The 16,401-nt window shown below is 38.0% G+C and overlaps 1 protein-coding gene across 1 annotated transcript in view; it reads right to left on the reverse strand.

The window, feature by feature from the left end:
- LOC109932127 (suppressor of tumorigenicity 14 protein homolog) overlaps positions 1-16,401 on the reverse strand; it is a 51,045-nt gene that overhangs the window by 31,301 nt on the left and 3,343 nt on the right. The window contains exons 4-6 of the mRNA XM_048602951.1: positions 12,179-12,249; positions 1,483-1,652; positions 745-780 (exon numbers count right to left, since the gene is read on the reverse strand). Of these exons, the coding sequence (XP_048458908.1) occupies positions 745-780; positions 1,483-1,652; positions 12,179-12,249 (277 nt within the window). The remainder of the gene's footprint in view (positions 1-744; positions 781-1,482; positions 1,653-12,178; positions 12,250-16,401) is intronic.

Consider the following 16,401-nt stretch of genomic DNA (forward strand, 5'->3'; position numbering starts at 1 on the left):
AATGCAGCATTTCAACCAGTCCTTAATTGCTACTATGATCTCATCTGACTTTCACTGTTGAGTTTCAGGAAGATTGGGAAACCATAATGTGCCATTAAAGTGCAAATCTGTTGAAATATCATTTATTAACATGGTAAAAGGCAATCAGGATCTCCCAAAGGGTCTTACAGATAGGCTAGTGCACTCCAGTTCAAATGTGGAGCCAACTTCCCAACATGTTAACATTCAGCTGGTATTAACAGTATCCGCTGTCCCTCCACTATCCCTCCCTACAACTTGCATCAAAATCAAAAAGTGTTCCTCTAGGTTAGGTTCTCTAAATAGAACCTTATGGTATAAAAGGGGACATTGGTCCACCAAGTCTATATTAATCCTTCTTAGTCCCAAATTGCTGCTGTTTCCTCACAGCACTGAAGCACTTATTTTTATTCTAATTCATACCCAATTCTTCTTGAGCAACATGACTGAATCTCCTTAAAATATCTGTTTAGGCGATGCATTCAAGATTATGGGAACTCTATCACCAAAAAATTCTAAACTTCCCCTGCCCACTTTTTAAACTAAATGTGTAAAGAAAGTGCTAATATAATAATTTATACCTCAAAAGCAGTAATTTAATATGTTTTATGGTGAAAAGTATGATATAAATGCAATCATTATTTAACCCTGATGATTTCTATTCCACCGAAATTTAGATTCTGATGCTTCCTCCTCTGAATATTGCATTACACTTCAGCCACTTACCAATTTTCAAGCTTCGAACATATCCATCATCAGCAACTGTAAAAGGCCCAAAATACAAGTCAGTCAATAAAAGACAGGACACTTTCAATTTGAAGAATTACCTACATCACCCCTTGTTCCCGTCCACAAAGAAAATGAATGTATGGTTAAAGGAAGAGCAAACAAAATGCAAGTGTGTGTAAATGACAAAAGTGAAATATAGTATCAATGGTTGAGCCAGATTTACTCTGTTCAGGTTCATACTTTATAGCTCTATTATTTAAAGACTGCTTTTAGATGTTTTGCTGTAGTTTGAATGTTAGTCATTGTTTTGTCGATAAAGGATAATCATCACAAGCTATACTAGATTACTGTAATGTCTTTTAATTCACTTATATGTGACCAAGCTACAACTCACAAAATAAATAAAAAGATGAAGATTATTAGCTTATCTTACATTATTTATCCAGAAAAACCCTACCCTGTCACCTCATCCAAAAGGATGACCACAAATTTAGCAGAGCAATGCACAGTATTACATCTTAAAGGGGACAGACAAAGTTAGTATATTTGGTTTAGGAAGCAACATCTTAGAGGGCTACATTAAATTCTATATTCCAAATGTAAATTTTAAACATTCTAAACCACAATATTACAGCATAGTTGAGCTTAAGCCTAAACCAAGCTGGTAATCAAGGGTATAAGCTTTCTTCTGGTAACCTTGGCTAGATTTATACAGTATATAAATAAAGCACTTACACCGTAGTTTGACAGAAGATGGTTCAACTTCTATATTCTTTGCTTTTCCATCAAGATAAAGATGTTGTCGTAAAACATTTAACAGCATTTCCACACTTAGTGTATATTTAATCAAAAGGTCATGTTCTTTTGGCAATGCAAATTGCAACCAGAAATATGTTGTAACATTGCTGCAAATAAAAAGATCAATATCAGAAAAAGAAAGTTAATATCGCCTTCATCAAACAAAACAATTCATAGAAGCTTAAATAGGGATCCAGTAATGAATACATTGATGAACTAAAGACTGAACAGCTTCTCCCAACTCAATCAATTTACAGGTAATGATACAGACCAGGGGGGACTCAGGTAGAATCTATGGTCTGAATCAGCTTTTTCAATTGGAGTAACAGTAGGTGCCATCCTGGGTTTGAAAAGGATAAAAATGTCAATTATTATTCCTGATTGAGATTGCATCAACATTTCGTAAATAATAGTATATGCGTAAACATCATGTGAGGATTGAGTCAGACTGAACTGTGATTCTCCCATGAAAAATAGTCTGCAAATATTTGCTGTCGAATAAGCACACGGGTAGCAGCTGCTTAAGAAAGATACTGTAGGGAGTTTGTATCAATGAAACTTAACCCAAACATGTATGACATAGGATGACATGACAGACAGGCAAATGGAACACTGGCAAGAATGATTTATTAACTTTAAAGCCAAAAGAGTGGCTAATACACTTGCTTGGTATTAGGAATTTAGAATTAGTTTCTAATGGATATCTTTCAGTTTCGGAAATGAATGGCCACTTTGTGAAAGAAAACGGGGAGATGAGGGCCATACTGAAGGGAATTATAGGGAAACTAGCGATTCTAAACACATTATATAAATAAACTTTAAAACACAGGGCTAATTTAGAATTCTGCAACCTGGAACTAGAGCAAAATGTTTATCATTACACAGTTGGAGGCTCCAATAATAGTATGTACTATTACAGCTTCTTCAAAAGATCTCAGAAGGCCAACTTGTTAAAAAGTGAGCTATTTAACAAAGTTCTTGCAAGACTAAGTCGGCATTCATAAGGCATTTGATATCAGAGCCTGACCACTCCATGAACCGAATACCAACAAATCCCATGAATGAATAAAAACAAGAGAAGTGCAACATGTATTTGTTCCTAATTATCAGTAATTATCCTGTGAATAATCAACCTAATTTACACTTGCAGTTTTAGTTACTGACATATCCATGTCAGGTTGATTGACAACTTATCTAGGTTCATTTTGATTCAGCCATTATGTGACATGAAAATTATGAAAGTGCCCAGTGTATAAAGTCATGTTTTTCTATTAAAACTACAAGGAAATGTAATGGTTTTTAGAGGGACACATTTTCAAGTGATAAAGTAAAAAACTTAACAGTTCTACAGAGATCAGAAAATGTATAAAAAATAAACTTGGAAGATTAAGAAAGGAAAATATGCTTAATAAAACAGAAACATAAAACTAGCGAACTGCACTAATGCTATTAATAGTTTAAAGGGACTAAGGGATCATTTAGTCTAAAAACACCACATGAATCATGAAGCAGGATGCAGTGCTGCCTCAGAATTCAATGTCAGTGCAACAATCCATCAGTACCATAGTGCTCACAGTGAAGCCTTTTCTCAGTACAGAGCCTTCAATACTATAGTATTCTTCGAGTGCTACCCTCCTACAGATTCTTTGACAATGCAACCCTCCCTCATTACTGACCCTTTGACAATGCAATACTCCCTTGCTAGAATGCTGGTAATTATAGTTAGGAGAATTGAATATAAAAGGTAGGGAAGTATTGCTACAGCTAAACAGAGTCTTGGTTAGAGCGTATTTGAAGTACTGTGTACAGTTCTGGTCTCCTTACTTAAAGAAGGATATGATGAACTTAAAAGCTGTTCAGAGCAGGTTCACTCAACTGATAATGGAGCCAAAGGTTATGGGGGTTTGGAGATCAGGTAGGAAAGTAAAGTTAAGGCCTCAATCATATCGGCCATGATCTTATTGGATAGCAGAGTAGGCTTGAGGGGATGAATGGCTGTTTCAATCCATGAACAACTGCGCGAACCTTTGCTGTACTGTCTCCATTACAACCATATCCTTTCTTAAATATGGAAACCAAAATTTCACACAATACTCTAGGTGTGATCTCACTAGAGTCCCCTATAACTGTGGCAAGACTTCCTTATTTTGTATTCTAATTCACTTGCAAAATAGGCTGATGTGCCATCCTCCTTTTGGAATTGCCTCCAAGTATCATGCTAACTTTTCATGTTCCTCGTACAAATACATCCAAGTGAAAACTTTAAAATGTAGAAGCTTCATGTCTTCTTTAAAAAAAACTATATTTCAATTCCTACTCCCTAAGTGAATAATCTCATATTTCATCAGATTATACTTCACCTGCCTCTCTGTTGTCCACTCACTTAACCGCTCTCTTTATATCTCTGCAAGTTCCTTGCATTCTCCTCACACCTTTCGTTCCCACTTTATATTATCAGTAAACTTAGACACTCTATCTCTCTCTCTCTCTCTCTGATGGTATGCACAATTATGTGCTTCGTGCATTGTCAAACCTGTCAAGGTCAATGGGTTTGGCTCTGACATTGCACAGGACTTTGTACAAAGCTTGAAGCTCAATCTTTCCAGGGTGAAACTGGCAGCCTATCAGTGTAGTTGCAAACCCAATTATAATGCAGCATCTGATGGCTGATATCTCAGCTTCCATTCTGACACAAGCAGAAGCCAGCTATTTACGAATGCTGCAGTGGAAGCTCAGACATCTGCATACAAAATCAGCTTGTTGCCATGTCAACTCACGCTACTACCCTGTTTTTTTAAAATCAACCTGCTCAGAGCACGGGGACTTGTACACAAGCCTTCTGGCTTTGAGGTAGGGACACTACTGCTGCGCCACAAGAACCCCCTGCCCCCCTTTATGCTTAGACTACAGAAGTACAGTGTGCAGGGCCGCACATCAATTTGATCTCCAAAAAATTAGTGGGATTATTAAAGAGCAATATTTAAGGAAAGTGGCAATGGCTCTGTGGAGGTATTGTCTCAGGATGACAGCATTTGTCTTCCACCCATTTGCACACAGCCAGTGTCTTAGCTATTGCCCAACACTCAGCCAGCCCAACCATGGCTGAAGCTAAGTCTTAAAAAATTGAAAGAATTAGGACAACTATTCTGCCAGTTTCAATCAGCGCTACAAGCTCATTTACTTTGTTTTGCATACAGTGTGCATTTAAGTACAAACCCTCAGGTCTGTGTTGACTGCCCCCCACCCTTCGTTTTCCCCTTATCTGTTGTGCCTGAAGTTATATTCCTGACGCTTTCATACACTTTTTTCTTTTACTTGTTGTGGAAGTTTTGACCTCTGCTGTGCCCTCCTCCCCTTTGACTTTTTCCATACAGGCAATGCACATTGTCCAGGAAGTAACTTGATGCCTTCATTCCACAATGCCATCAACTCTGAAGTGACAACAACAAGTCAAAGGATAACTGATTGGTAACAATGGACATCCATGGACAACACTCCTCATGACTCAGGTATGCACAAAGGATAGCATAATTTCAATGAAAGCCATGGTATCACACAAAATGTGTTAGATCGGATGATTCATGTGCTCAAATAATGCTAGGGCAAATAGAGAATGAAGAATGGATGAAAAAGAGAAAGGGGAAAGGAAGGATCAACTAACAGATCCCCTTTTTGGCTGGGTTGTCTGTGAATAATGGATCAACCGTGATACCAGAAAACAAAACCACAATTCTCTATTAACCCAGTATCCGACACCTTACCACTATCACTATTACAGTGTTCAATAGACCACAGTGTGAAAATGAAAGGTAACATAAATAAGCATTTCAAACTAAATTTATAAATTAAAGTATGCAATTTAGTATACTGATGCCAATTAATAACTCTTGCACATTTCCATAGTGCCTAGGTATAAACTTTTTTCGAAACAGGGAAAGGCTTTGGAAATCTGAAGCACAAGGGGATTTTTGTGGAAGCAACATTAGCAATCCAGAGAGGTTTTTGCTTTGTTTATGTTGCTTAGGAAAGAAAATTTGCCATCCCAACTCAGTCTGGCCTATGTGACTCCAGACCCTCAGCAATGTGTCTTGACTCATAACTGCTTTTTGAATTGAGCTGACAAGCCACACAAATATATTCAAGATAGTGGCTCATCACCATCTTAAAGGCACTTAAAGATGGCCAATAAATGTTGGCCATGCCAGTGATACCAATGCCCCTAAAATGAATTACAAAAAAAAACACAGGCAGTAGAAATCTATCAACTAGAAACTTGAAATTAGTTAAATGATACCTTTAAATAGTAATGGTGCATTGTCCTTTCTGCTTCCAAGCATGTGTTCAGTTGTGCGCAATTAAGGGATGGTGTTAACTTGAGTAATATTATGGGGGATGGAGTGCTTTATTTCCCCTTCAACTCTATTTTGATTTTGTTTCCTCCGTCTCTCACTAAACTCCCTTCACTTTTTAATGACAGCATTGCCCATAATAGGCTTTGCTTATAAATGTTTCATTAGCCACATGGGTGTTTTCCTGGTGATGGAAAACAATGAATAACAAAATATATACACAATGGTGTATTTTTTCTATGTCACGTATGTTTTAAAAAAAGCATTACATACAGCCACGGGTGCTTTGGGGAAAATTTAAGCATTATTGCTGGGCCCTCTTGTGTCCAGTGGCACAAAAAAAAGTCTATTGATTGAGGGTCATTCCTAACTCAGCCTGTTTTATATCCAATCCTATCTATTTAAAAGGTCCCAGGTTTTCCTGGTGGTGGAAAAAAAAATCTTGAATAATGTTAGGACTCTTGTGGCAGTGATAGTGCTCCTGCCTCTGTGTCAGAAGGTCCAGATTCAGGTCCCTGCAAGTGTATCACAACATGCCTGAGCAGGTTGATGAAAATAACTTGAGTAACGTTAACATTATATAAAAAAGAAACTTGAGTAGTGTTGAAGGCTTTCGGGCCACATTGGTAGTGTCCTTACCTGTGGGCCAAGAAACCTGGGTTCAAGTCCCACCTGTTCCAGAGGGTCTAATACCAGTTCTGAACAGATTGATTAGGACCTACAAACTTGTGTGCCGAACTCCCACTGGCATTGAACCAGCATGTGATATCATAACTTGCTTACAGTACCAGATGTTCAATACATGCATGTGTCCCATCACCAAAATGGCATCTGGTGCAATTTGACCAAAGTATACATGTGTACTGTGGTTGTGATTTTGAACGTTTAAAAGGCCACTTACAGCATCCGAAAATACATTTGCTGTAAATCCAAAGTTTGTGCCACAACCTCTGAATCAAAAATGGAGTGTAAATATTACAGTAGAATTTGATCATGTACATCTAGGCTAGTTAAACTAAGATGACAAGGTAATTGAGGAAAAGACATTGAGTCATAGAGCCATACGCACAGAAACAGACCCTTCAGTCTCATTCATCCACGCCAACCAGATATCCTAAACTGATCTAGTCCCAATTGCCAGTATTTGGCCCATATCCCTCTAAATCCTTCCTATTCATGTACCCTTCCAGATACCTTTTAAATGTTGTAATTCATGATGATCACAGATGACTTACCATAGCTGTTCCCAGAAGAGAAACCATGGCCAGTGGAAAGCTTGACTGCCTAACACTGCAATAGTCACTACAAATCCTAGCCTACTTATGCTAGCCAGTTAAAAATATTAAAACAGGTTTATTTCATGAAATTTTAGACAGAAGCTTACAACTGCTATATAGAAATAAAAAAACCCCGATAACGCCGCAGTGAGAAAACAGAACAACTGCTAAAGATAGTGATCAGCAGATAGACTTTGCACTTCACTGTTTTATTAACTCTAGCAATTTATTTTTAGACCAGTATGTTAAAGGTTCCAATACATTTCTAGCCAGTAAACTGTAGATATTGCCTAAAGTTTCTGTCCATTGCTCAGTTTATAAGCAGATAACAACTGGTAAGAATCATGTTAACTAGCCCAATCCATATGCTGAACTCTCCACAAGGGATTCTTAACCCTCCCTGCATTCCCTGTGTGATGACTGCTCAACTGAGAATAGCGATGTACCCAATAATTGTGAGAATGATGTTCCATTGTTCTATACCAAACCGAGATCCCAAGGATCAACATTAGTGCATGTCTCCAAGGGATCACAGCAAAATTTCAATCCATTGTTACTAATATCAAATGTGCTAACTCTATGTTGCAAGATAATGGCAAGCATAGTTCCCCATTTGGTTTATTGCTGACTTCACCCACTGCTGATAATTTCCCACTGTAATTTTTGTGCCAGGGACCGCAGGTATGATTAGTGTCATCTTCGAGCCTGTGAGCTTTCAGAGTCTAACATACCTTACTTAATGAAGTGCTATTTAAAGCAAGACACACATTGGGATTATTGCATGGTATTCAACATTAGAGTGTTATTTACATATCACAATAGTGCTGTTTGATTAAAATATGCACGCATTAACTGTCTGACAAAAAATGTCTACCTGCTTCTGCTCTGGGTCCCAGTAGCTCAGTAAAAATTACCTCTTTGCACGGCCTAACCTTTGTGGTTTGCTTTCCTTTCTTTAACGAAAAAAGAAATACAAGCGAACAAGTAATGATTAACTTCAATCTACATTGTTTTACTTGACCTGTGACATTCATATCAATTGTTGCCACAGCTGATTTTCAGCAACTCTAAATGCTAAATAAGTATGTTAGAAACACACTCCTAATCTTCAAACCTCAGGAAATACTATACCACTTGAAATAGCCTCCCTACAAATGAATATTTAAAAAGAAGCCCCTACCTGTTGGAGGCAGTTGTTTTGTACATTTCTAATCTATGCCACCATTCACAAATGCTGCAGCTCAAAGGGATGGAGGTTTGACAGAATAGAACTTTATTACTTACATTCTTCTATTGACTAACCAATGTACATCAATACAGCAGATGGCCAATAATGAAAATCTAGGCTCATTTTAAATAGCTACATGGCAGCTGTTTCCTGCTTAAAGTTATGATGTTGAATCACTTATAGTATATATACACTTATACATATGTTATTTACTGTCATCAATGATAACTTAATACTGTGAGAAACTCATAGTAAACTAGCTTATTTACTACATATTTTACTAAGATTAAAAACAAAAGAAAAAAAAAGCCTACATTCATTATTCAAATCAGGAGCTGCTTTTCTTAATACAGTAAGGTCTACTCATCTGGTTATCTGAGAATCCCATGTCAAAGCATTTTCCTAAAACTGAGGATTAAAGTACTGAAAAAAGCATTGCAAATGAGTGAAAGTGCAGTTTTAGTAATGAGTTCAGGAATGTGGTGAACATATACTTATTTGAAATGTAAAAAGGGAAAAAAGAAGAAAGCTATTCAAAGGGTTTGAAAAAAGCTATATAGTGCTAATCTCTCCACAGGGGATTCCTAAGACTTCCTGCATCCCCTGTATGATGACTGCTCAACTGAAAATAGAGATACACCCAATAATTGTGCGAATGATGGTCTTCTCTCCTATTCTAAACCTATATCCCACAGATCAACATTGCTGCATGTCTTCAAGGAATCACAACAAAATTTCAATCCATTGTTACTGACACTCAGTGTGCTAACTCTATGTTGCAAGGTAATGGCAAACATAGTTCTCCATTTGGTTTACTGCTAACTTCACCCACTGCAGATAATTCCCCACTGTAATTGCTGTACTAAGTCCTTCTTTCCCCTCCTCCAACACCAAATGTGAAGAGCTAATGATTGCTTTGGCTCTGCTGCTTCCCATCTGTCCCTCCTCTAGCTAGACCCATAAAAATATTCAAAGAGATAATTTTAAAACATGCTTTTGATTATCTCTCCAAAATATCCAAGCCTGACTCTGACCACTTCTTTGGTCTGGACATACCAATTTGAGGTGTATGTTTTCATAACCATATCACCACTCAAATTATGAACATAATTTAATTTACTTTATTTTCCACACAGAAATTCATTTAAATACATAGGCCCAGATTTTCAACTAGATAGGTAGTTGTTATTCCAGTCTGGATGAGAATTGTGTGTGGAGACCCCATGGAATCCTCATTGTAGCAGACTCTGAAAGAATTCCACTGGGCCTCTACGCCTGCAGCCTTCCAAATATCTCCCTTTAACTCAGAGAATTCAGAAGGTTTCAGTGAAATTAAGTGAATAGTTACTCAGGAGAAGTTAGATAATTAAATACATAGTGCAACTCCTGAATAATTATATACTGGTCCCATTGTTACTTAACACACACCCAAACATAGACAATTTCTCTCACCCCACTCCACTTATCCTGAAACACTCCATCAATTATAGATCCCCCCAGCCCATGCTACTTTGCACCCTGGCACCCTAAACACTTGCACACTACCCCTTCCCACTTGGCATCCTACCTATCACACAGCCTGCATCCTAATACCTGGCACCCTAGCCCTTGCTATCTGGCATTCTGTACTCTAGAAACCTACTGTCTATCTAGCTGGCCACCTACATACTTGGCATTACACTTCTGTGGGAGATTGTCACTCCTTGGAAATTATGTTCCCTTGCAGATGTTCCACACATACCAATCACCAGGCCAATGGCGTAACAAGCACCGACTCCGGTTTTAAAATCCACTAGTGCATTCAGACCTCAGAGGCCTATGCAGCAGAAAAATATATTCAGAGGGAACTTTGCTTGGAAAATTTGTCTCATAGCATGTTTGTTAAAATGTGGTTCTGACAGTATAGGAAGACCAGAAAGATCTCGATTTTCCTCACAATCTTCTCTTTACTTTTATTGTTTCTCAGTTTAATTTCATCTATGCTCATATTTTGTATTAATTTTGTTTTAATGGTGTCTTCCATTGAATGATATAATGGCATCAACGGTAACAAACTATGTCCTACAAGTTTGTCAGTTATATTTGCTTCTCTATCATGTTTTTCATTTTACTGCATTTTTTGTTCTGTATTGTGACATTATGCTTTTTTTATGTTGCAAGACTGTTGTGTAATAAAGCCTAAAACAGTGAAAATATGAAATGCAATTCTTTGAAACCGTAGGCTGGATTCTACAGAATTGCACCAAAATATGGTATAAACAGCTGTTTGAAAATCATAAACCACATTTTTTTTGCTCACCAGCTGTGGAAGGTCTATATAAATGCATAAGTGCAGCATTTTTATGATTAGTATGTGCTGAGTACTGATACACTGGTGGTCAAGATGGTAGATCTACACCCTTCAGCCATTGCCTCCAGAATCATTGCAGAAAAATACCTGCCTTGCACCTGTCAAGTCTTGTTCTGAAAGTCAGGGCAAGCTTCAGCACTAAAATGGATGGCTTAATCATTTTTGATCGAGTCCTGAATAATACTTGAAGCAACAGGTTTGTAATGCATTTTATCTTAAACAAGTTTGTGGATCGATGCAAATTATGGGTTTCATATTTTTAGCATTGTCATATTCTGTGGCTAGATCATTTAATATTATGCAATGTTCAATAGTTCTCTGTGGAAATATCATTAGAATTTTATATGCTAATTCAGAAAGAACACACATGAATTAAATGAAAATTAGCTGAGTCTGCTTAGATATGTAAGTCTGAATAAATTGTGGTTTAAAAAAAGCACTCAGCTTATAAGAATTTAACTTCCTTTTATCGTTGAAGGAGGGTGTTCTCAGATTTCTGATCAGCTCAATGCCTGAGTGAGCAGTATAAAAGTCACAGAGAAATAGAGACCAGGAATGTCACACATTCTACCAATTGTTCGTACTGAAATAAAAATGGAAAGTGCTGAAAATATGCAGCAAGTCAGGCAACATCTGCTGACACAGAAACAGCAATAACATTTCAGATTGATTTTTTTTGTGATAACGAGAACAGTAATTCTGATTAAAGATCATCAATCTGAAACATTTGCTGTGTTTCGATCCCCACAGATGCTATCTAACCAGCCACACATTTCCAGAATGTTCTCTTTTTATGTAAGATTTCTAGAATCGAGAATATTTTGTTTTGTTATGATGTGTGCTGAGCTTGCCAAGCCTAGCCAAGGTGATTTTGAGTTCTTGGATGTGCCTTATGTTCAAATGTAGTGATGAGAAGAAAAAGCAACATTTCTGTTCCTGATTGATAGAAGACTTCAACAGGGTCACTGGCTACATGGGGTATTTTCCTTAGACAGGATGGATCATTGGCATGATTTGAATCTGCTTTGCTGCCTGATATGTTGAATGACCCATTAGCACCAGGTTCATCACTGAAAAATAATCATTGACCCAACATATTGGGAACTGATGCCACCTATGAATCTTTAATACGCCAGTGTGAAAGAGAAGGTGTAATGGGGAAAAGAAAATCAGAGGAAACTACTGAAGAAGTAACAGATTGGGGTGTGGAGGGGAAGGGGAGACATTTAACAAACAATCAGCAAGCTGGATGGTATGTCCCCTTATGATATACATAAGCTATTTTTTCTCATTCTGCTGTCTTTAAAGCAAGATAATATTGAACGATGTACATTGACACAAGCTTGACATAAGGTGTACATTTGTGTGTAATTCATTTTAGGAAAAAACACTGGTTAGAAGCCATTAATAATAACATACTTTGCCTTACCTACATTGGAACACACCACTATCCACAAAATAATATCCAATTGCTGGAGATTTGTTATATAGTTGCCACAGCTAAAAACAAGGAAAAGTTGCTGTATTAAGTATTGATCACAAATCCAAATGGAAATAGCAGAACTTAAAAATGCATGTTTTAAGACAATAATGTAAACGAGTCAGCTCTCACCCTAACTTGGTTGACAAGAAAAGTCACGAAAGATAAGGTTGCTAATTAGTTACAATATCACCAGGAGAATTTTCATTAAACCCCACAATCTTTCTATTCACGACATCTGACCTTCACCACTTTTCTCAATTTTGCTACCATGTTGCAATATAGATGTGATACAGTACAGCAGATAGATATGTCAAAATATCAGAAACAAATGGTTAACTTGCAATATAGGCATTCAAAGGTATCCTAAAATCAAGAATTTCAGTTCTTGCACCAAACATTGAAAGCATTGTTACATTATTTCATCCCAATGCTGTTATTTAAAATAGCACACAGCAAAGGTGGCTGTGGAATTGACAATATTGTGGAATTCCAGATTTGAATTCATCAATATACACGTGGAAACAGATTGACAGTCAGCAGGTGACATTCCTAGATGGCCATCTGTAAACAGTAGAATGAATTGGGCAAAGAAGGAACCTCTGGATACTTCAGAGGTGACAATAACCAATACTGCTGGAGATCTGTAGTTGTATTATGATACGTGGAACCATATGGAACTTGGGGGTAATAAATAGTAACTTCTTGAAAAGAGTCCACTTTACAGAAGAGGAGGTGCTGGAGGTCTTAAAACGCATAAAGATAGATAAATCCTGGGATCTGATCAAGTGTATCCCAGGGCACTGTAAGAAGCTAGAAAGAAATAGTGGGGGCCCTAGCAAAGATATTTATGTCATCGGCAGCCACAGTTTGAGGTTTTAGATGAGAATAAAGGAGGCATAGTTAGTAAGTTTGCAGATGACACCAAACTGGTGGCATAGTGGACAGTGAATATGATTATCTAAGAGTACAATGGGATCTTGATCAATTGGGCCAGTGGGCCGAGGAATGGCAGGTGGAGTGTAATTTAGATAAATGCGATGCGTTGCACTTTGATAAGACAAACCAGGGCATGGCTTACACAGTTAATGATAGGACCCTGGGAGTGTTTTCAACCAGAGACACCTAGGGGTGCAGGTACATAGTTCCTTGAAATTGGTGTCACAGGTAGAGAGGGTGATGAGCAAGGTGTTTGGCAAGTTTACCTTCAGCGGTCACAGCACTGAGTATAGGAGTTGGGACGTCATGTTATGGCTGCACAAGACATTGGTAAGGCCACATTTGCAGTACTGCATACAATTCTGCTATATGAAGGGTATTACTAAACTGGAGAGGTAGCAAAGAAGACTTATAAGGATGTCACTGCGATTGGAAGGTTTGACTTTTAAGGAGAGGCTGGATAGACTGGGAGTTTTTATTCCCTGGAGCATAGGAGCCTGAGAGGTGACCTCATAGAGGTTTATAAAAGATAACGTGAATAACCAAGGTCTTTTCCCCAAGTAGGAGAGTCCAAAACTAGAGGGCTTAGGTTTAAGCGAGAGGGGAAAGAATTAAAAGTGACGTGAGGGGCAGCTTTTTCACACAGAGGATGGTGTGTATATGAAACTAGCTGGCAGATGAAGTGGTAGAGGCAAGTACAATTACAACATTTAAAAAACATTTGGATAGGTACATGGATAGGTAAGGTTTACAGGGATACGGGCCAAATGCAAGCAAATGGAACTAATTCACTTTAGGAAACCTGGTCAACATGGACAAGTTAGGCTGAAAGGTCTGTTTTCACACTGTTTGACTCTATGACTCTATTCCACAGAGATGGAGCATGGATCTCATACCCTACTATACTATTAGCATACAGTCAACACATTTTAAAACTGGACATAAATAGACCATTCAAATCTTGTTGCAAATCTTGCAACCTCTGGCACTTGTGCTAAGTTAGACTGGGTGATACTCAGTTGCTAAACAATATCACATAATGCTGGAATCCACCAACACACTATCCCTTTGCTTGAGGGAAAGCGCTTTAAACTTAGTCATATTTTCTGCTTCTAAAATCAGCTAGAATCTGCTTGAAAACACTTCCACCAAAGCCATCAAAGTAGCAAGTCTTCTGGGCTGCCAAGGTAAACAGCAATATCATAAACAAAAACAGACATTGTTGGAAAAACTGAGCAGGTCTGGCAAGATCTGTGCAGAGAAAGCAGAGTTAATGTTTCAAGTCCAGTGACTCTTATTAAGAAAAGCAGGAGATGTCAACAGAGAATCTCCCCAAATCTGCTCCAGCTTTGAGTTCAACTAAGAAGCATCACAAACCTCTTATTTATAAAAAAAAACGACAGTAAAGAAGGTTTTACAGATACAGTTTGGTGGGGTCACCTTAGCATGACATGAACTCAAGATCATGGTTGAGGCTGTCTTCATGGGTACAGCAAACTACCCAGCCTTCAAGACAATATGGACCTCAATACCACACAACTCTGCCATGGTAACCTCTGCAAGACATGTCAGATCATCAACATGGATACTACCATCACATGTGGGAACACCACCCACCATGTACATGCCAGATACTCATATGACTCGGCCAATGTTGTCTATCTCATATACTGCAGGCAAGGATGCCCCGAGGCATGATATATTGGCAAAACCATACTGACACTATGATAACGGATGAATCTCGCAACAATCGCCAGACAGGAATATTCTCTCCCAGTTGGGGAAACACTTCAGTAGTCAAGGACATTCAGCTTCCATTCTTCGGGTAAGCATCCTCCAAACTGGACTTAAAGATACACAACAACGCAGAATTGCTGAGCGGCGGCTGATAGCCAAGTTCCATACCTATGAAGATGACCTCAACCGTGATTTTGGGTTCATGTTGAGCTACAGGTGACCCCACCACACTGTTCTGTATCTGTAAAATCTTCCTTACTGTCCTGTTTTGACAACATCACCTTGATAAATTGTTATGATCGCTCTACCTTATTTACTTCATACAGTTTTCAATTCGGTATGCGATTCCAGTTAGTTTATTTCCAGTGCCACCTTGTTTTTATTTTTTTTTTGTAATTATCTCTCTGTTTCATTTAATTGGATTGTAGGTCATCCCTTCGCTGGCTATTCAGCTGTTAACACTTTACTCACAGTCCAACACTCCTGGTCACCTGCAGAGACTTATCATCTGACACTCCACTCATACCAGTTGTATGATCTTTTGATCTTTCTGCCCTTGATCTCTCTGCCTATAAACTCTGTGTTTGTGTGCTCTGCTCTCTCATTGCATCTGATGAAGGAGCAGCGCTCAGAAAGCTTGTGATTTCAAATAAACCTCTTGGACTATAACCTGGTGTCATGTGACTTCTGACTTTGTCTAGCCCAGTCCAACACCGGCACCTCCACATCACACAAAATACTAATCCTGGAGAGTAAAGGGAACACAAGTTCTGTCTGTGACAGAGAGAAGAGGAATTGGAGGAAGCAAAGAAGATGGAATGACTAGCCAAATGGACTGCAAAAAAAAATCAGAGTTAAGGGAGGGATAAAGAACTACATAAGATGCTATTGACAACTTTTGCCAAGGTGGTGTCAATGTCATGAGCATGAGTGGAAGAACTCAACCAAAGGAACTGAAAATGTGCAACAGGTAACAATTGAACTGGGTAGCACTGACCACCAGTGTAAAGAAGAAAGGGAAGTTAAAGATGGGACAACATTTAGAAAGGAACTTGATTTTGAGGTTGAGAAGGATGATATTTGTGTACAAGTTAACCATTAACAATAATGGTAAGCATTGAGTAAACAAAGGTAATTAAGTGGTTCATGGTTGAGTGGACCACCAAAACTATTTCACCCAACTGTGTTCAACACAGTTAAAACTGCCGGCTATAGTTTTGCATTCCACTGGAAAAAATACTTAGAGGATGAATTGGAAAGAAAGTATTATAGAAGAATTTATTGCATGGTATTATTAATTAAAGAATTGGGCCAGTTTGCAGACAGTTTCTGAATTAAGTTATTTAATGTAATAGGGATTATAACCAAGAATTTCAGAATATTTTAACGTTATCTGCAATTTTACTGTAATAAATACATAATACAATTGTAAACAAAAATTCTGATTCTATAACTTTATCATAAACATTCTCCAGGAATATTAACAAGGGAAGCAA

The sequence above is a fragment of the Rhincodon typus genome, chromosome 11 (genome assembly GCF_021869965.1).
Source record: "Rhincodon typus isolate 14 chromosome 11, sRhiTyp1.1, whole genome shotgun sequence".
Taxonomy (NCBI): Eukaryota; Metazoa; Chordata; class Chondrichthyes; order Orectolobiformes; family Rhincodontidae; genus Rhincodon; species Rhincodon typus.